Source organism: Gorilla gorilla, chromosome 14 (assembly GCF_029281585.2).
Source record: "Gorilla gorilla gorilla isolate KB3781 chromosome 14, NHGRI_mGorGor1-v2.1_pri, whole genome shotgun sequence".
Classification (NCBI taxonomy): Eukaryota; Metazoa; Chordata; class Mammalia; order Primates; family Hominidae; genus Gorilla; species Gorilla gorilla.
The window spans coordinates 74,399,425-74,425,705 of NC_073238.2; the positions used below are offsets into that span (position 1 = coordinate 74,399,425).

Below are 26,281 nucleotides of genomic sequence, written 5' to 3' on the forward strand. Positions count from 1 at the left end.
GTGTTTCAAAAGTAAAGCCAGGTCAGGTGCGGTGGCTCATGCCTATAATCCCAGCACTTTAGGAGGCCGAGGTGTGTGGATTACTTGAGGTCAGGAGTTCGAGACCAGCCTGGCCAACATGGTGAAGCCCCGTCTCTACTGAGAGTGAGACAGTTAGCCAGGTGTGGTGGCATGCACCTATAGTCCCAGCTACTTGGCAGGCTGAGGCAGGAGAATCGCTTGTGCCTGGGAGGCAGAGGTTGCAGTGAGCTGAGATAGTGCCACTGCACTCCAGCCTAGGTGACTGAGGCTCTGTCTCAAAAAAAAAAAAAAAAAAAAGTACGGCCGGGCGCGGTGGCTCACGCCTGTAATCCCAGCACTTTGGGAGGCAGAGGCAGGTGGATCATGAGGTCAGGAGATCAAGACCATCCTGGCTAACACCGTGAAACCCCGTCTCTACTAAAAATACAAAAAATTAGCCGGGCGTGGTGGTGGGCACCTGTAGTCCCAGCTACTCGGGAGGCTGAGGCAGGAGAATGGCCTGAACCCGGGAGGTGGAGCTTGCAGTGAGCCGAGATTGTGCCACTGCACTCCAGCCTGGGCGACAGAGCGAGACTCCATCTCAAAAAAAAAAAAAAAAAAAAAAGCCAAATATTTTAAAGTAGATGATTTAATAAAATAATCTTTTATTATATCCAATAGGGCTTATGAAAGAATATCTCACATATATAATTCACAATTTTATATGCAAGATACCTTGCATATAAAATTCACAAACAAGAAGTATATAATATTTTAAAAATAGTATTATACAGTTCATAGGTATTTCTTAAAAGAAAAAACAACAGGTCTTAGAAAATTTCAAAAAATAAATTTCAAGTTTTTTCTCCTTAGAATTTATGGAATGGTATCTGTTTTAATGAATGAAACAAATTTGTTTAGTGTTTGAGGCACACAAATGATGTATTAGGATCACCATCATCAGAAACTAATTTATTTCAGGGCCCTTCATGATACTTTGTTAGCTATCTCCCTGGAAAGAGCAGGACAAGTGATACAAACATTAAATATACGTGGAGTTCTTTCAAGGAAAACAAAATCACATTGAGTTGAAACCTTCCTTCTCTCTTGGTCAATAAAAAGAGGAATCTATGGTAATGACTGGGTCATTGTTATTACTGATTTTGACTCTCTCAATACAAAAAAACATAAAGCAATAGTGAGAAATAGCTTGATATAACAAGCCTACAATATTAGTTCTCCTGAATTTTAAGAACATTTCAGCTAGGATGCACTATCAGTCTACTCAATTAAAAGGCACATACGTTAAATTTATACCTAAAAAACTACCTTGAAATTTATTGCTATGTTTACACAATAGCTGGTTTTAAAAACCTCATGAACTTGACCATTTTTATGGGCCAATACACTTTCAAAGGGAGGATATAATAGTATAAATAGTACCTCACATGTTTCTTCTTACCATGATAATAAGTTTTTTCATCTCTAAATACCTATAGCAATTAGGTTTTACAAGAATTACTACTTTCCAGGTTTAAGAACATTTTATCAAATTAAACTAGCATGAAAGATCATGCAATTGGCAGGTATCACTTTGCCTTTTATTTTTCAAAAGGGTCTGCTCTCGTTTATGTTGAGTTTATTTTCAGCTTCAAGTCACTTTTGGCAGTTAAATCATAAGTCTTTAAAAATAAGAGATTATAAGGAGAGGAGGGAGTTACCAGTACAAACTGAATCTAATACCTGTGTGAATTACAATTGGTTGGTTCCAACCAAATGAATATTTTTACCGTAGGCCACGGTAATGCAGTTTTAGATGGAAATAAAAGGAATAACCATTGATCTGTCTCCTATAGCCTGTGGGCATTCCAATATTGAGCTCAGGCCTGGATAAACAGTTGTTACGATATGCCTAGCACCTACCTCTGAGGGACTGGTGTCAAATTAATCTCCATGTCATCAGTACCTTCTCAACAGGTTTTAAACAGTCTTCTCTTTCCCTCTAAGTCCCAGATCAACAGTTGTCAGGGTCTGAGTCAAGCTGTGCTTCTGCCCACATAGTGGCACTGTCAGCACTGTCGGCTGCTCAAATGATTTTTTAAGCAGAGCAGCCGGTTGCCTTCAGCAGCAATGCTTTTGGGGGCACTGCGTGCTGTTCACCCAGAGTCTCTGGCTGCTCTACAACTGTGCTAGTTAAGGGATCGACAGAAGGAACAACAAATGGCTACAATTAGCATTCGCCCTGCTCCTGCAAAAGAATTTCATTGCTATGGCAACGGGAGTTGCCCAGACAACATAGGGCTTTGGCTGAGAAGAGTGTACTGCGTTATACCAAGAATGGAACAAAATAGCCATAGATCAGGCTCTCGCTTCATGGCACAAAGATCTCTGCCATCATCTTTAAGTTTAATTAACAAGAACTGATTTCTTAATTCTGGGAGCCAAGGTTCTGGCTGCTAATAGCCTGAAACAAATATCATTATCGATCCATTCCTTTAAAATTCCAGCAAAACAATTAATCATTAAATTAGAATCCTCCTAACTTGATTTTTCTATTTGTAACCACCTTAAGAGGCAGCCTTTACTTTCATTGCTACAAGTGTTATTTACAAATCCATTTTTTCTTCAATCAACTGCTATGACATAAATGTATATAACCTGTAAAAAGTTAACTTGCTTCATTACACCTGGATATTCAATCGACCTCTGGATGTCTGTAATTGTATGAAAGAAGGTGTAACCACATCTAAGCATTTTATATTAGGAGCTACAATCTTGCAGGTCTTCCAAATAATTTTACATCAAACAGGAGAATATCTATTACACTGTTTTTGAAGAAACTTTTAAAGCAGGAAACTGAAAACATCTTGAAATTGGTGTGGTAACAGTACTACAAGTAAAATGGAAAAATTAATCAAATGACATAAAAATGGGTTACCTCAGCCACCATTCAATACCTCTGCAGTCAAGCTTCATAAATTGGTCCAGTGCCACTCATAGTCATGTAAAACATTCTATGGATCTGATCCAGTAACACTTCTTAATGAGCCAAGAAGCAGGATATATTCACAGGCAACACAGGACAATGGGGCTAGCAGGTATAACCTGGCAGATGACAGTGGTCTAAAATTTTCAAAACTCGAAACATTTCCAGAGTACAGTCTCTTTCCCAGCCAATATCCTTGTTAGTATAGAACTAAATATTATCATCAGTAATAAGTTAACATTTTATTGAGTGCATAGTGCTTTGCATGGCTTGTTTAATTTAGTTTTCACAAATACTCTATAAGGTAGGTATAATTTAAATAAGGAAACGGAGGTGCAAAGAGATTCAGTAACTGCCAGCATATAAAGAGCAAAGCTGGGATTCAAAACTAAGTAGACCCCTATAGAGTTTTCTTTACTTCAGCTACAATATTAGTATTGTACCACAATAAGCAATAATGTAGTCAATTTTTTTTTTTTTTTTTTTTTTTTGAGACACAGTCTCGCTCTGTCACCTAGGCTGGAGAGCAGTGGTACTATCATGGCTCATTGCAATCTCGACCTCCTAGGCTCAAGCAATCCTCCCATCTCAGCCTTTCCAGTAGCTGGGACTACAGGTGCACACCAGCACACCCAGTTAATTTTTGTATTTTTGTTAGAGATGGGGTTTCGTCATGTTTTGCAGGGCTGGTCTCGAACTCCTGGGCTCAAGCATCCCCTTGTCTTGGACTTCCAAAGTGCTGGGATTACAGACGTGAGCCACTGCACCCAGCTAATGTAGTCATTTTAAAGCTTCAGTCTCTTTTAGAACAAGGGTAAGTACAAATTCTATAATGGGAAAGGTCTAAACAAAAAACTCTTAGCATGTAAGAATAATATTTAATTTAATCATTCAAATTTCTTAAATAATTATCTGGGGATGTGGGTAAGTGGGGAATGAAGAGAGAATGAAACACATTAGCTAGTTCTGGTTTTGGTATAAAATGTCTGAATATATACATGTAAAGTGTCTGAACAGAAACTATCTCTCTTAAGAACACATGTAGACATCCATTTTCATTTTATAAAAGATTATTTTTAAAAGTAAACTCTTTATTAGTGGTAAGTAGCTACTAATGAAAATTACAAATATTTTACTGTCTGGCAGAAATGATTCTGCTTTCCAGCTTTTTAAATACTATCTGGATAGTTCAGATCATACTGTATTTTTAGCTCTGAGGCTAATACCAAATAAGGTGCGTTAAAGAACAAAAGCAGAAATAATTTCAGGGTTAAAAATGATTTTTATAAATAGACAAACTTGACGAAGCCTAACTTTTGTCAAATCTATTAGTAAAGGGCAAATATTAGAAAACTTTTCAAGAAATTCGATATCTGAGGCTTCTACTCTGATGAATCACAGATATTTATGTAATTCTAATTTATGAGATCAAGAGTGTTTATAAATCACTAAACTTCAGACAAAATGCAGTTGGAAGATTTTCATGACTCCAAATAATATAGTAATACAAATCTGAAAAATATGTTTTTGTTATACTGAGTTTTTTGGAACTCAAAACTGTACTACTGCATGGGGGAAAACTGCTTTGAACATGTTTGAGCAGTAGCAGTATTGAGATTTTTGAGATAGAAAAGCAAATATCCTCTCGTGACACTGCCTAATGGCTGGTATTTTCTGAGTAATATCCAAATTTTAATTTTTGATCATAATTATACTTGTCACTTACAGTGAAATAAACACATTGAAACAGGTATATACAAAGAAACTCCAGAATAGTTGTGCCTTCCATCCAATTTGTTATAAACATATTTCTTATGCTTATGGATGTTTTAGGATAATAGAAGCAGAATTGTAAAAGTGCCAGCAATATATTAAGATCAAACAAAATATGGTACCTGAAAGCACTCTGAAAACTGTAAAGTGCTATAAAAATGTGTGTTTCACAAAAACAGCGTTAGCTTTTATGGGCTCAAAGAGATCACCCTTGACATTTACTTATTTTAAGTAAATCAAAGAACAAAAGAAGATAAAGTATATAAATTCCATACCCTTCTAACCCACCCCTTCTAAAACCCTCATCTAGGCCATCTCCAGCCTCCTCCTACTGGGACACCTTCACTTTTTAGCTATTCAACCAATTTAAATACATGCTAAACTGAAGAGAAATCCCTCAGCTGATTTTTCCCATCTAATCTGTCACAAAACAGTCAGGGAGTAAACACAACTCCTGTATCCAACTTATCTTTCTGCTCTCTACTTCTGATATTTTTGAGGGCATCTTCTGTTCCAGAAAAAGTAATCTCCTGATTCCATTCAAAGAAAGGCAATTTATTGAAGTGATTTAGAAAATGGAATTTGCTGTCACAGATCTGGGTTTAATTCTTGCCTCTGTCATTTATCAGCTTTACAATTTTGGGCAAGTTACTTAACCTTTCTAAGCCTCAGTTTGAGACAATGCAAATAATACACTCAACAGTGTCTGACACGTAGTAAGTGGTCAAATACTAGCTACTTTATTCTTTTTGGAATCTTATCTTTCTAAAATAGATTCCCACTCCTCTCACCTCTTATGTCTGGGGCAATCTATTCCCTCCGCTCTACCATTTAGCAGTAACCAACTTGTAGACAGAAGTTCTGAGTTTGTATCCTGACTCTGCCACTTAATAGCTATAATGATCTGCAAAAGCACCCTTTCCAATTACAAATATAGCAAATTGAGAATGAAAATCGAAACTGTTTACTTACAGAAAAATAAGCTCTAGTTTGTAAAAATGGAAGGTTCCACATTAGCTTAATTAGTCACTGAAGAAGGTAGATCTGAGACTAATCATCCTTTTGTCACTTGGATTATTATCAGTCTTGTCAAACCAAACCTAAAATACTTCCTACTATCAATTTCTCATTTGACTCTTAATTTACTTGAACTCTTGCTATGTGCTAGGTTGTACTGATAAGTTTTCATGCATTACTGGATTTTAAGCCTCACAAAGAACCAAGGCTGGAATGATTATGGTCCCATTTTACTGACCAAAAAACCTGAGGCACAAGAAGGAAGTGACTTGCTAAAGTTTACACAGCTAGTAAAGTGGCAACCTACATCCTTGACTTCTTTTCTATACAGGTATAGTAAAGATCATTACAGACCTATGAACTATACGTTCAATGTTTAGTTTTTCTGTTTAAATGCTTATATGTTCTGTATTGCTCATACAGCTTATGTTATATACATATTCTCCTTAGAGTTCAAACTACATGGTGTCAGATTCAGTACTTATTTTCAATTATTTAGAAGTCACAGAACTTGTTTCAATACCACACAACTTCTAAGCACTAAATAAATGTTCATTGATAATGAAGAAAATGTGCACAGCCAGGGCAAGGTCAAGGTAGCATCACCCACATGGTGGAAATAATTTGCAATAAAATTATAAAATATTAAAGCTTAATGAGCACAGTCTCAATTAGGAAATTGAAAATCTGCTCATTAAACTTGCAGATGATACTTAGTTGGGCAGGGGTTAAATGCTTTAGAAGAAATAGAATTTAAAATGACCTTGATAGATTAGAGAAATGGTTCATCAAAAACAGGATGAAGTTCAATTAAGAGAAGAACAAAATGGTATACTCAAGAACCAAAAACATACCACACTGATTAAAAAAAGAGAATGAGTGGCTAGGCACATGGATGGAAAAAAAGCCACAGATGAAACAATCTGTTACTTGTTGGCAAAAGCGGCTATTTTTTATCTTTACCTATCAGTGGCTTACAATTTTGTTTTGCACATTGAAATCACAAAGAGAGTTTCAAAAAAATACAGTGCCCAGACCCCATCTTAGACCAATTAAATCAGAATGTGTGGAGCTAAGGCTCCATATTGGAGCCATTAGAAAAACTCTCTAGGTATTTCTAATGTGGCCAAGGTTCAGAATACATATGAATATACAGGATAATATACAGGATATGACATAGAATTAATCATATCCTGTACAGCCATATAATGAGCCTTATAAAAATAATAGCTATTATTATGATCAGACACTGAAATATATGGCTCACAAAGACTAATAAAAAATATGATATTAATCAATGATGATTCCAAATACTCAAAACAGATAAAGGTGATCCAGATCTTGTGGTTTTCAAAGTGTGGTTCTTGTATGAGTAGCACTTGGGAATTGAGAAATGCAAATTCTCATGCCTACCATAAACCTACTGAATTAGTAACTCTGGGTTGAGCCCAGAAACCTGTATTTTGACAAGACCACAGGTAATTCTGGTGCATGCTGAAATTTGAGAACCAAGGCTATAAGCTAAGAAGCCAACTTTCTTTTCTTACAGCATCTGTTTTCTCTTATAATTACATAATTATTATGTGTCTCCTTTTGTAAGCCATTTCAAATTCTTCCTAGAAATAAGTAGGGTATATAAACATAAACTTTAAAAAAGTTATAATCTACTAATACCTTCACTATTGAAATACCTTTCATTAAATAGATACATGTGGTAAATTTAGTAAAAAGGAAGGAAGGAAGGAAGGAAAGAAGGAAGGAAGAAAGGAGGGAAGGAAGGCAGGCAGGCAGGTAGGCAGGCAGGCAGGGAGGGAGGGAGGGAGGGAGGGAGGAAGGGAGAGAGGGAGGGAAATCTGCTAAAGTTGCTGTTAAAATAGCCTGGAAGAGAACTTAATTCATTGGTTGGCATCACGTAGACTAAGGTTAGTCACAGTTAGTTTTACAGATCCATTAAGCTGCTACCTCATTACCCAAAAACCTTGGGGAAGGAGGTGTGAATCCATCTGAGGTTCCAGCTATTTCTTGTCACTGGGATTTAGGTCTGTCTCTGATTTTCATTCACCTATTTCCAACCCATTACTCCAGTACATCAGAGTTAATAGTATTTATTATCAGTAATGATAAAAACATACAAATAAAACCTACTCAATGGAAGCATTGAAAAATCATCACAAACAGTAATAATAATTTATCCTAATAGAGAAAAAAGAAAGAGGAAATAATAATATTGAAGTTTCTGATTTTTCCTTAAGGATGACATAGTTTGCTAAGAAATACTGAGAAGGTTCTCCCTCCTACCCCGTTTCTGGTTCCTTTGCCCCCTTAATTTTATCAGTTACAAATAAAGGATGAAAATATATGCAATTTCACAGCTAAAGAAAAATGCAAAACAATAAGACACCATTTTGTGGATAGTAAAAATTCTGAGACACATCCAGTGTTATTGAGGATTAGATGAACGGACATGTCCATAGGCTGCTGGTAGGAGTATAATTTAGTATAATCTCTTCACTCCACCCAGACCAGTGAGGCAATATGTATAAAAAGCTTCAAAATTGTTCATATCTGTTGCATTATCCTGAAGAAACAGTGATATATATAATGGTAAAAAAATTTAAAAAACATAAAAGCCAAACCCTAGGAAAGCTAGTTATTATGGGTCATCTTTTTTTTTTTTTGAGACGGAGTCTCGCTCTGTCACCCAGGCTGGAGTGCAATGGCGCAATCTCGGCTCACTGCAAGCTCCGCCTCCCGGGTTCACGCCATTCTCCTGCCTCAGCCTCCCGAGTAGCTGGGACTACAGGCGCCCGCCACCACGCCCGGCTAATTTTTTGTATTTTTAGTAGAGATGGGGTTTCACCGTGTTAGCTAGGATGGTCTCGATCTCCTGACCTCGTGATCCGCCCACCTTGGCCTCCCAAAGTGCTGGGATTACAGGCGTGAGCCACCGCGCCCGGCCTATTATGGGTCATCTTTACTACACAGCCATGTCATGCAGCCACTGAAACACTGTTAAAAGAGTACATGCTACAAGGACAATATTCATAACACAAGTGGCAGTTTGACATGTGTTGTGATAAAATTGCATCAAAATCTATTCATTCTCAATATGAAAAATGATGGTGAGCTAATGGAAAAATGGGCAAATAAAACCTACTCAATGGCAGCATTGAAAAATCATCACAAACAGTAAATTTATCCTAATAGAGAAATAACACACAGGACAGACTTGAATAAGCACTTCACATAATAGGATACCCACAAAAGCAAATAAGCCTATGAAAAGGTACTCATATTATCCATAGAAGAAATGCAAATCAAAACTACACTGAGATACCCTACTTGAATTACTAAAACTCTAATACCTGGCTTTTGGAAGTATAAACTGGTGCAACTATTTTGGAAAACTGCTGGACAGTATTTACTAAAGCTGAATATATGCATATCCAACAAAACAGCAATTACACTCCTAGGTGTATGTCTGATAGAAGCAAAAGACATACATAATAAAAACATTCTTAGCCATGTTATTTGTAATGGTTCAAATCTAGATACAACATAAATATCCACTGATAACAGGAAAAAAATTTGTGATACGCCCTTATAGTGGAATACTAAACAATAGTAAGAATAAATGAATTACAGCTTCATACAACAACATGGATACAAAGTGTACAATCCTATTTTTGGAAAGAACAAGGTAAAGCTAGTTTATGCTCAGAGTCAGGACATGTGTGGAATGTGAGGTAATGACTGGCCACGGGGCTACTGTGTTTCTAATTAAATTCTGTTTCTTGATCTGGTTATACAGGCAAGCTCATTTAATCAACATTCATCAAGCCATATACTTAGGATGGTTTACTTTTCCATATGTATGTGATTCTATCATATAAAGTTTACATTTAAAATGAAGGAAGAAGCTAGGGAGTATATGGGAAGTTTAAATAAAATAAAACAAAACGTCCTAAATCAATGCAATACACAATGCCAAGCAATTTAGTGAAGAGGGGGCTTCACAGAGGCAAGAATTTTCTCTTTTTTTTTTTTTTTTTTTTTTTTTTTTAAGAGACAGGGTCTTGCTCTGTCCCTTAGGCTGTAGTGCAATGGTGGGATCATGGCTTACTGCAGCCTTAACCTGTTGGGCTTGAGTGATCTTCCTATCTCAGCCTCCTGAGTAGGTGGGACCATGGGTGCACACCACCAGAACTGGCTAATTTTGAATTTTTTTTTTTTTTTTTTTGTAAAAACAGCATCTCACTATATTGCCCAGGCTGGTCTCGAACTCCTGGGCTCAAGCTATCCTCCTGCCTCAGCCTCCCAAAGGGCTGGGGTTACAGGCATGAGACACCACATCCAGACCAGTTATAGTCTTTTATTTCTGATTTTGAAATAGTGCTTGGCATTTTTTGAAAGAAAAATACCTTTTCCACATGATTAAAGAAGACCTTAGTGCAAAAATACAAAGAGGTTATAGATAGAACTGGAGATCTGTTTAGAAGAGCATGTGATGAACCATATGGGCCTACAACACAAAAAAGCAAACTTTGAAAAACACATAAGGATGGGCCCAGGGGGCACAGAAACTACCACAAGGAGAGTGGTATCAGCAGGATATGAAAACTAATCACAAATAACTTAAAAAATTATTCTCAAAACCCCTTTTCTGGTTATTAAAACAATATGCAGAAGACACAGAGTTAATTTCTAGGAAATATCACATTTCTACAACATAGTACCTAGAGTTACTGACTTGTATTACTTCATCCCATCACTAAATATATTTCTTTCTCATCCTCAGCAGATCAAGACTTCTTATATTTAGGCAAGGAAAGGGAACGGGGATCAGTAGATGAAGAGAAAGTAGGTTAACAGAATGAAGAGTAATAGGCGGTGTTCAGCTTCCAGTAAGTGAGCAGCAAACAGAGACACCAGTGTTTAAAAAGTGATGAAAGTGGCTGGGCGCAGTGGCTTTGGGAGGCAGAGGTGGGTGGATCATGAGGTCAGGAGTTCGAGACCAGCCAGGCCAACATGGTGACACCCCATTTCTACTAAAAATACAAAAACATTAGCCAGGTGTGGTGGTGTGTGCCTGTAATCCCAACTACTGGGGAGGCTGAGGCAAGGAGAATTGCTTGAACCTGGGAGGCGGAGGTTGCAGTGAGCCGAGATCGCGCCCACTGCACTCCAGTCTGGGAGATAGTGTGAGACTCCATCTCAAAACAAACAAACAAACAAACAAAAAACAAAAAGTGATGAAAGCCTTGAGACTTATTAGAGAGGCTGCTATTGTCAAAGGCTGCAAGTATAGAAACAGGTCCTAGGAGCTGTCTCAGGCAGGACTTTTCTCTGCCCTAATAAGACTGTCAGAGATTCTCCTTAATGCACTATGCCCTTCACTTTTTTCTTCTGGCATATTAAAAAATAGAGCATACATCATCTCTCTCATTTGAGAAGCTGCCTGATAACAGATAACAAAGAATTTTAAAAGATCTTTTTCTTTATATTTTCTCCTCCTTTCGTACATGGGGAAGACTAAGAAAAAGTTATGAAATATGCTTTCCATCCAGTGATAAAATAGCACTTTGGATTTAATAAAACTCTGTTCATGGTTTATCAAATATCAACTTAACAACTCTTCAGAGTAACTATATTAACAAGATGTGAGTAATAAAAGAACTGATAATAAAAGTTTCTTAGTTGTCTCTTATATTTGTAGCCTTGAAGTTACACAGATTTTGAGTTACTGGCTTGTCAGAGCTAAAATACAACAAGATGTTTTAACATTTTAAAATCCTAAACCCTAACGGTATTTACTAGTTCACCTTTCCGTGTGAATATGTTGGTAAATGTGGACTTCATTGTTATTTGCATATCATATTAGCATTGTTCTGCTGCATACATGCTTTAATGGAGGAAGGTATGCAAATATAATAGGCCTAATTATCTTATCTCAAAATAAAAAATGTTGTCAGACTTTTTTAACCTTAAGGTGGCAATACAAACTAGGTGAGGGTACATACAGTAATATATGAGGTAAATGAGTGATGTGCTATTGTTTTCTTTGGTATATTTCAGTGTTCGTTTGTTTCATTATTCTTCTAGAAATTGTAATAAGACAGCTCCTGTGACTAATTAACCCAAAGAGGTTTGACTAATAGAAGGAGATTGCAAGCATGATTACTTAAATGATCATGTACATAGCACTTAATGATCATTATCATTTATTCTAATATTAGTGCTAATAAATGGTAAAACTGTTTAAGCCAAATGCTGTCACATCACAATAAAGTACATCATGGCTAACACTAATAATTTCTAATTTACTTGGGAATCAATGAGACATTATAGCATTCTTAATGCATGTCAATTCTTGCTTCAAAAAATTTATAAGCCCTTTAAAAGCATAAAAATATTTAGTATTTATCTCTTTACCTAGACGAAATAACAAACTGTCTAACCATCATTTCCCCTCCAAACAACAGTTCCAGCTATGCTAACTACATCCCTGGCTTTCATGAGATCAGTGTAATACATGAAAAGTCACTTCTTTATTAAAAAAGTCAACGATTATAACTAACATCAGTGTTTCAAAATGCTAATTTCATCCTACCCTCTTGCTTACTAAGGAGTCAGTGGATACACATTATCTACCAGAGTTTTACACACTACCAGAAGGGTACCTTTGCTCTAAAAAGTAAAAACAAAATGTAGAGTGGTACTTGATTTTTCTCTATTGCTCATTTCTATCATTTTTTTTCACACATTAAGAATGACAAGGGAAGAAAATAATTCAGAAATGTGCTGCAAAATCACTGGTCAATATTATCTATACAACACAAAAGAAAAGGTTGGAAGGGTGTTCATTTTATATGCAAAAGCACATTTATTATCCTGAGCTAGTGACACTACCATTATTGACTCCTATCATCCCTATCACTCCTTAGGAGTGTACACTGAAGAGCACTTTAGTTTCTGGATCACAAAAAAATGATAAGCTGAGAGGTAGAACAGAGAAAATTCCCCTTTAGGTTTATATACAGCATTGGAAGAGAGAAAGTAAAGAGAAATAATGCAAAATAAAAGTACAACCAGTGTATTTTAGGAGAAAAGGAGATAGATAACTAAATGAAAGAAGAGATTTCGCCTTCTGGTTATATCTTAATACAGATAAACTTAGAAGCTCAGACAGCTGCTAGATGGAAGCTCCAGTTCCTTACAACTTGGGTTTCTCCAAAGGGCTGCTCAAAACATAGTGTCCCCCATAGCCAAAGAAGAAGGAGAGAGAACAGAGCACCCAAGGTGAAAGCGTCAGCATCTTTTTTTTTTTAGACAGAGTCTTGCTCTGTTGCCAGGCTGGAGTGCAGTGGCGCGATCTCAACTCACTGCAACCTCTTCCTCCTGAGTTCAAGCGATTCCCCTGCCTCAGCCTCCGGATGAGTAGCTGGGACTACAGGTGTGCACCACCACACCCAGCTAATTTTTTGTATTTTAGTAGAGACGGGGTTTCACCATGTTGGCCAGGATGGTCTCGATCTCCTGACCTTGTGATCTGCCCGCCTCAGCCTCCCAAAGTGCTGGGATTACAGGCGTGAGCCACCGCGCCCGGCTGCTTCAGCATCTTTTATAATCTAAGCTTGTTAGTGAGATACATTTCTGCCATATTTAATTGGAACAATGTTTGAGGGGGGAGTGGATTATATAAAGGTGTGAAAACAAAGAGGCAGAGATCATTGGGCACCATTTTAAAGTCTCATTACAATGTTTCTATTATTATGGCAAAGTAAAATAGTATCTAGGACTATGCCAAGTAGTGTACCATAATCATATATCACTTGTCTTTTTTTCTAAAATTAATAATTGCCTATTGCCTCTTTTTTTTTAGTGTCTATCATTATGGTGGTCTAAAATTGCTTGAAATTTTTCTTTTGTTCTTCATATTTTCTCTTTTTATTAAGAGGTCCTTTGTTTTTCCTTTTTTCTCCATATTAAATGTTTTCCTCAAATGTTAGCTAATGAATCTGTGGCCCAAATCAATATTTAAGAGTAAACATTTTGTGTGAATAATGGGTTTCTCTGTGTAATTCTCTTGCTCCGAGCTAGTACTGTGGGGAGGAGCAGAGTAGTACCAGAAAGCCTGTTCTCTAGACTGTTCATTATATCCAGAGATGTATTCTGTCATCTGCTTGGAGCATAAACTTTGCTTCAGTATGCTAAGAACTAAGTGGCAAAAGGGAGTTAGAAGAGGCTTTTTCAATTCATTTCCACTTTTTTCTCCCTAGGTCATCTTCTGTGTTTACATAATCCCTGTTTGCAGTAGAACACCTTGCTCCTGCTTCATATTCCCATTCTAGATTCTTGAGCGCAATTGTTCCAAACAATAAATCTCTGATCTCCTGGAAGGGTAGGGGAAAGGGAAGTGAGGTGAGGCAGTATAGCATAATGGTTAAAATTCTGGACTTCGGAGTCAGACTGTCTAGATGGTGGCTGAACTGCTCCTTTTCCAGTCCCATTTTCAGCTCTATGGCTCACTAGTTCTGTCAGTGGTTCCTGGCACCAATAATTCCTGAGCCCTCAGAGTCCTGGGAGGGATGGATCAGTCCATTTGTCACTGGGGCCCTGTGGTGTTGTGGATTGAACTGTGTCCCCTCAAAAAAGATATGTTAAAGCCCTTACCCCTAGTACCTGTGAATGTCAACCGTATTTGGAAATAGGATCTTTGCAGATGTTATCAGGTAAACTCAGGGTCATACTAGATTAGGTTGAGTCCTCATCCAATGACTGATGTCCCTATAAGGCAGCCATGTGACAAGTTAAAGGACACATGGGGAGAACACCATGTGATGATGGAGACACACACTGGAGTGATGCAGCTACAAACCAAGGAACACCAAGGACCACCAGCAATGACTAGAGCTAGGAGAGAGGCATGGAATAGATTCTTCCACAGAGCTGCCAGAAGGAACCAGCATTGCCAACATCTTATTTCAGACTTCTAGCCTCCAGAATTGTGAGAGAATAAATTTTTGTTGTTTTTAGCCTGCCAATTTGTGACAATTTGCTATGGTAGCCCTAGGAAAATAATACATCTGGATTCCAGCTTTCCACTCACATCATCGTTTTCTCCATCCTTCCCATGTCTACATATTGTTGTTCCAGATTAAAGATATCTTGATGTCACAGGTGCTGGGAATTGTTTTTGTAACTCTTTCTCTTGGTGGCTCTGTGGTGATTGACTCCCAGGGACAAAAGGAGGTAAAAACATCTTTATGATTCTATTTTAAAAACAAAATTCTCCATAGTCTTAATTTTCAACTTTTTTCTGCTAAACTAGTTTATATTACTTCCGGTATTTTAAGTACAGTCCAAGAAATATTCATAGCAAGAAAATTAATTTCCATGTCTCCAATTACTAAATCCATTCTATGTGCCATTCTTGTTGAAGGATTTGCAATAACTTTCTATTGGCAAATGTATCATGGAAGGAAAGTGAAGAAGGGGAAGGAATGAAGAATTGCCAGCATATTTTGAATTTATTGAGTAGCTACTCAATTCTAGGCACCACATCACAAATCTGGGCACCTTCATACACTTTCATTTAGTCTTCCTAACAGCCTATGAAACACATAGTGTAATTCCTCTTCTTATAGCTGAGGAAAAGAAAACTTAAAGATTTACAAATAACCACAGTCACCCTGATAGTAAGTAAAGAATTTAAACCAGACCTGTTTGACCTCAAAGCCCAAACCTGACTCCGAACTGTTTTTCAAGGTCAAACTGCTCTGCCAGACCATTCACTTGCAGAAAGAGTATTTGAAAATCTGGCTAGTTTTATGCTTTCACAAATAGTCACTGAATAAGAACAACTACTGCTATTTTTTGTTAAATACCTACTATGTGTAAGGTATTTTGCAAATTATTTATTTTTAATACTGACAGGTGGTTTCCATATCTGTGGCTACTTGGAACTGACCTTTAAGGAGGGCAAATAAAGTAAAATATAAATCCAATGGTATCTTATAAATAAATACCAAGTGTTGTTTTCTTAGAAAAGATTTCAGACACATAATGCAGTTGGCACATGCCTGGAAGAAACTCAGCTGCAGTAGGGTCCCCCATCCCTGCCATAATGCCTACTACAGATGGAATACAACAGCAGAAACACTGGTGAACCACACATTGTTATGTTCCAAAAGAGTTTTCATTATTTTCCTGTAACTACTACAGTTTTCAAAACACAAAATATCTTATCCTATCAGAAAATTTGATGACTCTGCTTGGCTGGTGCTCTATAGCACACCCAGTCTGCCTGCTGCCTGAGCATTGTGGTCACACGTGGTGATTACTTTTTAGAACCTTTAGGCTGTTGGGGATCATTTGCCCTTTTTCACAGGGCCCGGGAGGCACCTTGGCTACTTTTCTTACCATGGATTTCACACACTATACTATCACTACATAAGTAATCATCTCCCTCTGCAACTGGGCCATTAATGTAAAAATTATTTTGTGTCTCCCTGATCACTTTCCTCTGACATTCCCTAGAGATCTGTCAGCCCCAATGACCTTGCCTCCTTCCCCCAGCCAGAGACTACGACTTTAAGGAAGAGACTTTATCTCCTAATTCTCAGAGAAAACAGGTATTATCAGATGGGAGTTCAGAATTTTCCCTCAATTACTGTCTGCATCCACTTCTGTTCAAACATCCTTCCTTTGTAACTGTCCAGGTGCTCTGCACCTATGCTTTCATATCCCATTCCCTGGGAACCTAACCTAAGCTACTGCTCCCCTAAGTCTTAACCCCACACCTCCAGAACTATTAATACTTCCTTTCAGAATACAAAGACAGTAAAGCCTTTGTCATATGAATGGCAAAGAAACATAATATGCTCATTAAATCACAAACCATTTGGTTCAGCTATTTCCCTACTTTTTCTTTTCTTCATATCTAGGCTTTCAAAAAAAAAAAAAAAAAAAAGAAAGAAAGAAAGAAAAAAAGCTCCACTCCTCCTCCAGCCAAGGCTACCTGGCTTCAGTTTCTACCAATACTGCGTTTCTCAAGGTAAGCAGTGATACCTGAGTCCTTCAATCCAATCTGTGCTCGGGTGCTTATCCATCCTTTTTGTACCTGGCCTTTCTGAACATGTGGCTTTGGTGACTATTCTTTCCCAACTTCTTTGTCACTGGTGGCTCCTAGGGGAGAACGCTCCTCCCCTGGCTTCTCTTTCTCTTTCTTGCTCCTTCCAAGTTGTATGACCCAGATAAGCCCAGCACTCCTTCCAGCTTGAGAGATCCAGTAAGACCAAAGACTATCCCAGGTACACATGACGTCATTTCCTCTGTATGCTCAGTGAACCTCCACAGTAGCACCACCTCGTTGGATTGTAACTGTTTAGGTTAAACAATTTATTTGTCTCTAAAACTGTAGATTCACCAAGCATTTGACATGCCCATGAAAATTTAGTTCTCAAATGGCAAACAATTATTAATATCATAGAAATGGCTTCCCTTTTAAGTAATGCAAAATTACACAACACATAGAAACAGAGACAATGTGTAACAAATCAGTAATCAAACGACAAAATAAGTAATTCTTTAATCCTCTTTTAAAAGGGATTTTTATTTTGGGAGAAATTTGAGGAAACCAACATATCCTTTCACCAGTTTTTTTTTTTTTTTTAAGTCCAAACACAAAATTTAAAACAAAAGTACAGAGTTCAAGGAGCTTCTAAAGTCTGTCCATTGATTCCTTATAAACTTAGACTCTGAACTTCTGCTATGAGAAAAGGGAGAGATTCAGAATGGGCAAACGATTTAAAAAGATCATAATAATTATAGTCCACTATGGAACACAAGTAGAACAAGAGACATATTAATCATAACAACCATTTCAGGGAAGTCAAGGACATTACTTGCCTTATACAATACAGTTCTTTATCTCCTTCTCACTAAATTTATTCCAGCCTTCAGCAGACATTTGTGAATGCTCATTAAATGAAAGACATTTGCTATTTCTTGCATAAATGTCCTTTTAAAACAACTTGAAGTCTTCACTACTTGAGACTTTCCTAACCTGTTCATGCTTAAGAGTCTGTTTGATAATGACTATGCCAAAAGGTTGTCCTGCCCTGACTATAAATTAGACAAGAAAAGCCTTTCCTGTCTACCCACAGGGCATCCTTACCTAGGCAGGAGCCCTGCTGAGTCCATTCTGCCTTTTGCTTGACTACATGGTAAATATAAGAGACTGATGTTTGAATAAACTGTGAAATCATCCAAATTATTTTACATTCCTAGCCTAAAAAAATCTCCTTAAAAAATATTTAAGTCTTTTGACAGCTACAGGTAGCATTTGATTCTGCTTGAAAGCCCAAGTGTAAGGGTGTCAAAAACCATTAGTATTTTAATAGCTCCCTTTCTTAGGTTATTTGGCAGGCATAAGTTCATCAGGAAAAGAACAAAAAATACTCTCAAGAAAATAGGCCAATGACATTTAGAAAATCAAGTAATTTTAATATATTGTTCCTTATGCTCTTTCTACTTTAAAATAAGATACAGTTAAAATAAATGAAAATGGTAGTTGTCAACATTTACTACTTCAATAGAGTTGTCTTCATTGTTTCCAAAGAAGACTTAAGGCAGTTAGTGCTCAGTAGACGCCAATGGAAACCTTAGAAATTTCCTAATTCTGCCTCAAGACAAACTCTTGCTGTTTGAGAAAAGGCAGGTCAAGAAACAAGGTGTCCCAAGATAGAGTGGATTGGGGATGGGGGAGGGGTGGCTATATATGAAGTTTTGATATATCAACAACAAAGCCCGTCTTGTGTGCCTCCCTTAGAAAAATATGCTAATTCAAAGATATCTAACCAGCTTCACATTTAACTCTGACTTCAAATCAGAGTGGCAGAGCAGCTGTGCCTGGAGGCAATACAATCTTATTTCTATAAAAATCTCTCAAAGTGCCATATATAAGTAGAAGAGTAAAAATAGATAATCAAATCCAAATTAAGGCTATTAAGAATTGATTTAGTGTAAAGATAATATAGCAAGATTTTGTTTAGGTTATGGATGCTCTCTAAAAATGCATAATACTTGTTTGCCTAAAATTTTGATTATGTTTTATCTTATTTTGTCACAGTTAAATAGTTTTATCATTAGGGGTTTTAATTGCATATAGTTTATAGAATTCTTTCTGATTACTCTCTATCCATTTAACTGGAAAAAAAATCCCACTGTACCACTTATGAAAAGAGACCCACCTAATGGGGATGCAAACAAACTGCAGGCAGATGCAGCATAAGGTGTGGTTCAACAATTCATATCTGTGGAGCCTTTATCACAAAAGTTTTACAGACAGTTTACAGAGTGTACAGTGGAAGAGAAGTCCCTAGGAGAGTAGGAATTAATGAATCCTGAAAAACACTAGTCACTCAGTGGTATACCAGAGGTTACAAAGAAAACAATCAAGAAAAGAAAAAGAAATGAGAAAACCAAAGTCTTCTTTCAACCTTCGTTGTATAGGCTCCACTACTGTATAATTCCTCCCAAATTCTTGATCTCTTTTCTGCTTCTCCTTCACTTCATTACTCACCTGACTCCATTCCTAAGGTTCAGTCCTTAACTTGCCATTCTCTTGTTTTAAAGATTCTCCTTTAGATAATGCACTTGCTTATGAATTATTAGCAATTCTCTGTGGGGGTGTCTTAACCTAGAGCTCTAGGCTGGGTCTCTTTCCTTTTTGACTTTTTTTTTTCTTCTCCTCTTTGACTTTTCCCCCATCCGTAGCAGCCAATTCATACTGGCATAGAGGTTGCCATGAAGTCCTTTCAATCCCTCCCTCTCACTTACACTTTAGTTCCATACTAACTATGGGGACCTGTCATTTTCATGCTCGAAAACCTCAACAATCCAAATTCCTTGGCCTGGTGTCAGACCCGCAATATACTTCTTCCCCATCTGGTACCTTAAACTGGGCCAGCTGATTTCTTAACACTCAAACACCATAGTATGATATTTATTAAAATGCATTAATAAATATTTTAATTATCTTAATTTAAAAGAGGAGATTTTACTATTTTCTGTAGACTACAGAAAATCTTTAGGTTTGGACTGTGTTGAATAAAGAAAATAGATAATGCCCTGTACTCATCAACAAATACATTCTTTTGTTTTAATGTTGCCACACTTTGCTTGACTAAGGGAAAGATATTTAATAAGTAGCCCTCCATTTCTAAGAAGTGAGTAACCAAATCGAAATTGAATCTCCCCTCCCCTACATCTGATCCAACAACTCTTTGAAGCTATGTATAGACCAAACAATCAAATATCTCCTTTTGATGATAGATAACTTCAAGGGAGGAGATGGGAAGCGGTTAACTGTGTTCACAGCTGGAACTTTAGCAACTGGCATATCAAATTATTTGGGTGACATTAAGAGATTTGATTTTACTCCTTAATATACATTAATAGTTCCATTCAAGTATAAACATAAACATGTCTGTTCATTCAACACATTCTTATAAACACTTACATGCCTGATACCAATCCAACTAAGTATTGGGGTTACAGCAGTCCACAAGACAGATATGCTCCTTTATGCCTTGTTTCCACTCTGATGAAACTCATAAATACTGTGACAGACACTGAATAAAAACATCTTCAGGGCAGTGTGTATTATAAAATGGGAAGACTAGGGTGTTACTAGAATGTACAGTTCTACAAGGTTCAGGCTGGGGTTCAGAAAGGACCTCCTGAAAAATTGCATACATGCTACTGCTGCTGCTGCTGCTAGGCTCACTCTTCCCCTTGGGTTTTGGCCTCATTTCTACTCATCTTTCAAGTCTCAGCTTGCATTTCAGATCCTTTCTGGAAGCCAGCTCTAAACTGTCCTCATGAAGTCTGGATCTTTCTGACTTCCTGGTCTTGCCAAAATTTTTTCTGTTACCTCTAACCTGGCATTTACCAAAAGTAGGGCAATTATTACTAGTCTGTCTTTCAACTAGATGGTGCATTCTTGGAAGGTATCTATAAATCTTAAGTGCCTAGCAACAGCTTAATAAATTTTGCTGAATAAATAAAGATTTAGCACATACTTCATTTCTGCCTGTGCCTTTACAGCCAAAGCAAAAGATAACAGGTACAACTTGTAACCAAAGTGTTTTTGGTAGAGGTTTGGACCACAGCACAAAGGCTGGATAATTCAGTGCATGAGATGTCTGCTTCTGAAGTCCACTGAAGTTAGAATGCTTGAGGTCAGTTTGCTAAAATACATATAGGGACATTTTAGCCCCAACGTCCAGGAGGATACTTTACCAGAATTTTTTTCTATTCTGAGAGAAAAGATGCTCTCTCTCTATATAAAAAGAAACCTAAGAAGTCTGAGACTATAGCTATGATTTAAGAAGGCACAGACAACATACAGACAGCAAAAGATATACACATAATAAAAAATTAAAATTGCAGCTAATAAACTCAAATTTAGGCTTTGGATATATATTTTTTACCCAAGCTTTCTATAATATTTCTAACAGAGCATAGGTTTATTAAAATTAACAAAAATGTTTTAATACTGAGTTTATTAAAAGAAATAAAAAGTGGTCATAATTAATTCTAGATTATTTTCATAATCCAAACCTCAGACTAGGAAAACAGTGCTATCTAGTGGCTAAATCTGGGAAGAAGAGATGAGGCACACCAGAGGCTGGAGAACCTCTGAGAGGCTGTGTCTCAATTGTTCAACTTTATGTTACAAGCTAAAAAAATGTATGCACATAAGTCACCAGCTCATGGATGGGAAAGGAATTAGACATGGACTCAAGCAGTTATATTAAGAGTATGGCATGGCAAAGAAAGTAACAACTTGGACTCTGAAGTCTGATAGGCATGCATTCAAAATTTGACTACGTGCCCTTAAACAAGTTATCAGACCTCTTTAATACTTGACTAGTTTCGGCTATGAAATGGAGATAAAAATATTGACTCTCTGATAGAAATATTTGAGAAGGTTAAATGGGTAATATGCATAAAACATTAATCATAGTGCTTGACATTTAGTAAGCCAAATATCTCAGTAAACATTAGCTTATTATTATTAATATTATCATTATTTTACATAGGCTATAAATGAATTTCAAATAGCTGTAGAAAATCTTTTAAATCTTTAAAAATAAGTTATGAGATCAATAACAATATATACTTGTAGAAAATATAAATATTAGACATCAATTTTAAGTATATAAAAGCAAATTAAAAAAATAAGTTCAATCTTACATTTCAATCACATAGTTCAGTCGTAGGGTTAGTATTTTCAATGAAAAAAAGTAGTTTTTAGAAATAGAAAGATTTCCAATGAACTCCAAAATGTCATCCTATACTAAAAATAATCACTACCCTTTTTGCAATGAAGATATTTTCCTTAACCAAATCCTGCATTTTTGAACATCTAGTCCAATAAATCTACATACACACAATTCTTAAGATAAATTTGGTCATTTGGATTTCTTTCTACTTGGTTAGAAATATGAAGGGAAAACACAACAGAAATATGAATAGAAAATACTTTCTAAAAATGTAGGAACTCATCACATTTACATTAGAACAGAGAATTTGATCTTTGTGATATATCTTGTTCGGCTTGCTGTATAATCTACTAGCTTAATTATCATAACAGCCTTAGAACTTAAGCCAGTACACATTAGCTTTATAAAAATGCAATGCTCATCTGCTGTATATATAATAAACAGAAACATTACGATTTATAAGTAATTGTATCTGAGCCATTATATCCCGGACACTTTACTAATATTATAGTCACAAGGCTGAGTTTTCCAAGACCAGTGTACAAAGTTATCTGAACTAATTTTCCCCCACATAGTATCTAAAAATATACATTTTAAATTAACTGTAGGATGGTATATGCATATCATTAATCATATCACAAACATTGTGTTTGGCTGTGGCTCTTTTTTAATGACTTAAAATGGGGGCTGAGTTCATTATGTTGTTACTATTAATAATAAAAAATAACTGAAGTACATATACGAAATCAAAAAAGAAATACAATAGGAATTGGAACCATATTCTTGTCACAGCTGTGTCACTGACCAGCTCTGTACTCTGGAAGTTTTCAGCCTCTCTGGGTTTCTATTTATTCATGGATAATACAAAATCATCCTTAAGATGAGGATAGATCTACTCTCTACAGGTTTTACCATTGTAAAATATGTCACAATGGCTCTAAATCATAACCCTAAATTTAGGAATTACTTAATTATTCACAGTGAACTTCTCTGACTTATTCCAACTCTTTTTATTTGTATTGTTATACAAGAGAAAGGCAAGACAAAAACAACAAAAAAGACCTATTTAAGAGACTGCAGTATATTTTTACCTTTACTGTCATTTGTTAAGCACCTACTATACATACTTTACCTTCGGCAGTAAGGATCCACACACCTATTAAAAGATAATTACATCCATGTCTTTTTCTTATTTACCTAATAATTATTTTAGCTTCCCTAGAAATTGGCACAGGTTTTTCTCTCAGTCACATGTTAATAATTCCAGAACTTAAGTCATCTGCACCCAAAAAACTCGTACAAAATCTGTCAAGTTTTTTTACATTTATAAATCTGGCAAACATTAGTGACAATCTCACTCTGAAAAACAGCACCCACAATCAATGAATGTGTTTTGACTGTGGAAGGTAGGCAGGACCCAAGGACATAACACAGGGGGAAAAAAACAAAACCAAATAAAACCCAATCAACATGAAATGGTACCCTGAACAGAGCAGAGAGTTCTATACAGTTGGGCACGGAGGACTGGTTAGAGATTTTTGACAGGAGTCCATCTTAGATAAATATCAGAGACTAAGTTAATTCATCTTCTTAGTGATTTTATCACATCCTTCCACAATAATACCACATGAAGCTCATCTACACTTACCATTTTGCCAAAATGCCAGTTAAGGTATTTCTAACTGCACTGGCAAATGTGGGAGATTAAAACAGATGACAGATTTAATACTTCAAATTGTATCTTGACATATAGTAAGTCCACTACTTTAAAAAGTGTTATGAGAAAGAGTACCTTGGATAACACTGATCAGCAATGATTGAATGTTAACTTCAGATAATTATAATAATAAAAAATTCACTAGAGACCTGATAGAAGAACCTAAGACACAACCTCAAGGCAATAATATAAGGATGAAAAATACGAGTACGCAATCTCATAGCAAATATGTACATGCACACATTTTTACTATTTTAGTTATATTGGAACTTGAGAATTTCACAGCAGTCTACTAAAATCACAGATCAATAGGATAAAAGTAGATAAGAAGAATGTGCAATTTATAAATACGGTTTATTACCATGGTTACAAACTTTCAGAACAGGCCTCTGAGACATTGGACTGAGACTCTGCCGAACATCTGTTAAAAAAAAAATAAAATAAACTTAATACAGAGGTCTGTGCATCTCAAGAAGGAAAACAGTATTAGACATACTTTTTTCCAACGTTATGTATTTCTGGCAGCAAAGTAATGCTTCAATACCCTGAAATACTTGAAGCAGTAATGTTATGACTTTTACTTCCCATTTAATTATGCTACTGTAAACTCCACTGGGATAAGGTACATATGGTTCTTTAGATGAGATTTGTCACACTAATCAGGATTTTCTAGGTTCAGTGCATTGATTTGTTAATGTGCTACTGACATCGGCCAACTGGAATGCATATCTCTCTGACATTTGTCTGTGCAAAGGATTAAGCAAACTTATGAAACTTCTGAACAGTTGCTGCCCACGGCACTGCATTCTTGACACACAACTTTAAAAGAATGAGAAAAACAGGATTCTTTCTCTGTGATAGCTCCCTAGAAAGTAACATGAAACAAGTATAGGGTTCACCTTTTGACATCGGTGTCCTTTTTCTTCTGTCGCGGAAGGCAGCCCCGGACTGCAAGGCCTCCAGCAGATTATCCATCACTCCTGTCTCATCACTCTCTGTGAAAAGAGATGCAGGGAATTCCATCAGCCCTCAGGGTTACCATAGCAATGTCAAAGCATATACAAAAACTGGTGATGGTGATGGTAGGGAGAAAAAAGATCAGATGCCAGGACTAAGCTAGCAATTTCAAAATAAGACAGGACTTTAACTCTTTCATTAAATCAACTATCTTCTAATGAAAACTGCCTAATTAGTGCCTATGTTACTGTGCACTAAAGGGATCGAGTTCCACTGATTCACTTCAGAGCACTGCTTTTGTAGTCCAACAGCACAATTACCTTAAATGGAATGTGGTTCTAGTAATGTTTGAGTCTTGAGTTATAAATCACATTTCCTTTGTAGAGATGAGCTATTTTCAAGGCATCATCCTCTATTCTAAAGTCAACCAGGTATGGGAGAGAGTAGTTTTTTTGTTTTTTTTTTTTAGACAGAGACTCGCTCTGTCGCCCAGGCTGGAGTGCAGTGGCGAGATCTCTACTCACTGCAAGCTCTGCCTTCCAGGTTTACGCCATCCTCCTGCCTCAGCCTCCCGGGTAGCTGGGACTACAGGCGCCTGCCACCATGCCCGGCTAATTTTTTGTATTTTTAGTAGAGATGGGCTTTCACCATATTAGCCAGAATGGTCTCGATCTCCTGACCTCATGATCTGCCCGCCTCAGACTACCAAAGTGTTGGGATTATAGGCGTGAGCCACTGCGCACGGCCCGGGAGAGTGTTTTTGTTGTTACTGAGATTCTGCTGTCTAAACTTAGCAGACAAATTATACTTCCATGCTAACTTTTAAATATAACAGATTATATTTCCATGCTTCCAACAATTGATTTTTCATATCAGAAGATAATCATCCCCTGACTTGAGATGACACAGAACAATCACTACAAAATTTTACAGAATGTATAGGTTTATCTTCTATAATGAAAAATAAATCAAAAGAGGCTCTCTGAAATCAAAAGGACTGCATTCCATTAAGATTACTTTAAATTGATATCCTGTATATAATTAAGGAAAAACGTGGATATAGAGCCAATTATCTCTACAAAGAACAGATTATGCCTGTAATACTTATAAGTATTTATAGTTATCAATGTTAAATATTGTTCAAAGAGAGCAGGAGAAAAAGCTTCAAAGGAACTACTGGCCCAAACCAAATTCAAGGAAACCGTAAGGACTTTTTGCCCATCCAGACAAGGTAACTTGCAGGCATTCTTTATGAAATTGTATGGCTGGTATACTGCTACATTTAAAATAATGGAAAGCTATTTTCCTTCGAACTTTTATTTTTTTCCTTTTTGATACACAATCCCTTTACAGAGATAAGATGAAAAGTGAATGCAGTAGAATACAAATAACATACTCATTTACAGTTTATAAACAGATATATAAATATAAATATGTATCAGCCCCTTTTCCATCTGCTGCTATTTCATATTTTTAGAAGAGTACTAAACTTTGTAGGTGTTATCAAAAAAGGTGGGTGAGAAATAGAATATTTGGAAG

At 36.6% G+C, this 26,281-nt stretch overlaps 1 protein-coding gene across 7 annotated transcripts in view; it reads right to left on the bottom strand.

The window, feature by feature from the left end:
• The window catches only part of DIAPH3 (diaphanous related formin 3), a 490,541-nt gene that overhangs the window by 83,304 nt on the left and 380,956 nt on the right, over positions 1 to 26,281 (bottom strand). For all 7 annotated transcript variants that reach the window (XM_055360754.2, XM_055360755.2, XM_055360758.2 and 4 more), the window contains 2 exons: positions 24,685 to 24,780; positions 24,147 to 24,206 (listed from right to left, as the gene is read on the bottom strand). In XM_055360754.2, coding sequence (XP_055216729.2) covers positions 24,147 to 24,206; positions 24,685 to 24,780 — 156 coding nt within the window. The remainder of the gene's footprint in view (positions 1 to 24,146; positions 24,207 to 24,684; positions 24,781 to 26,281) is intronic.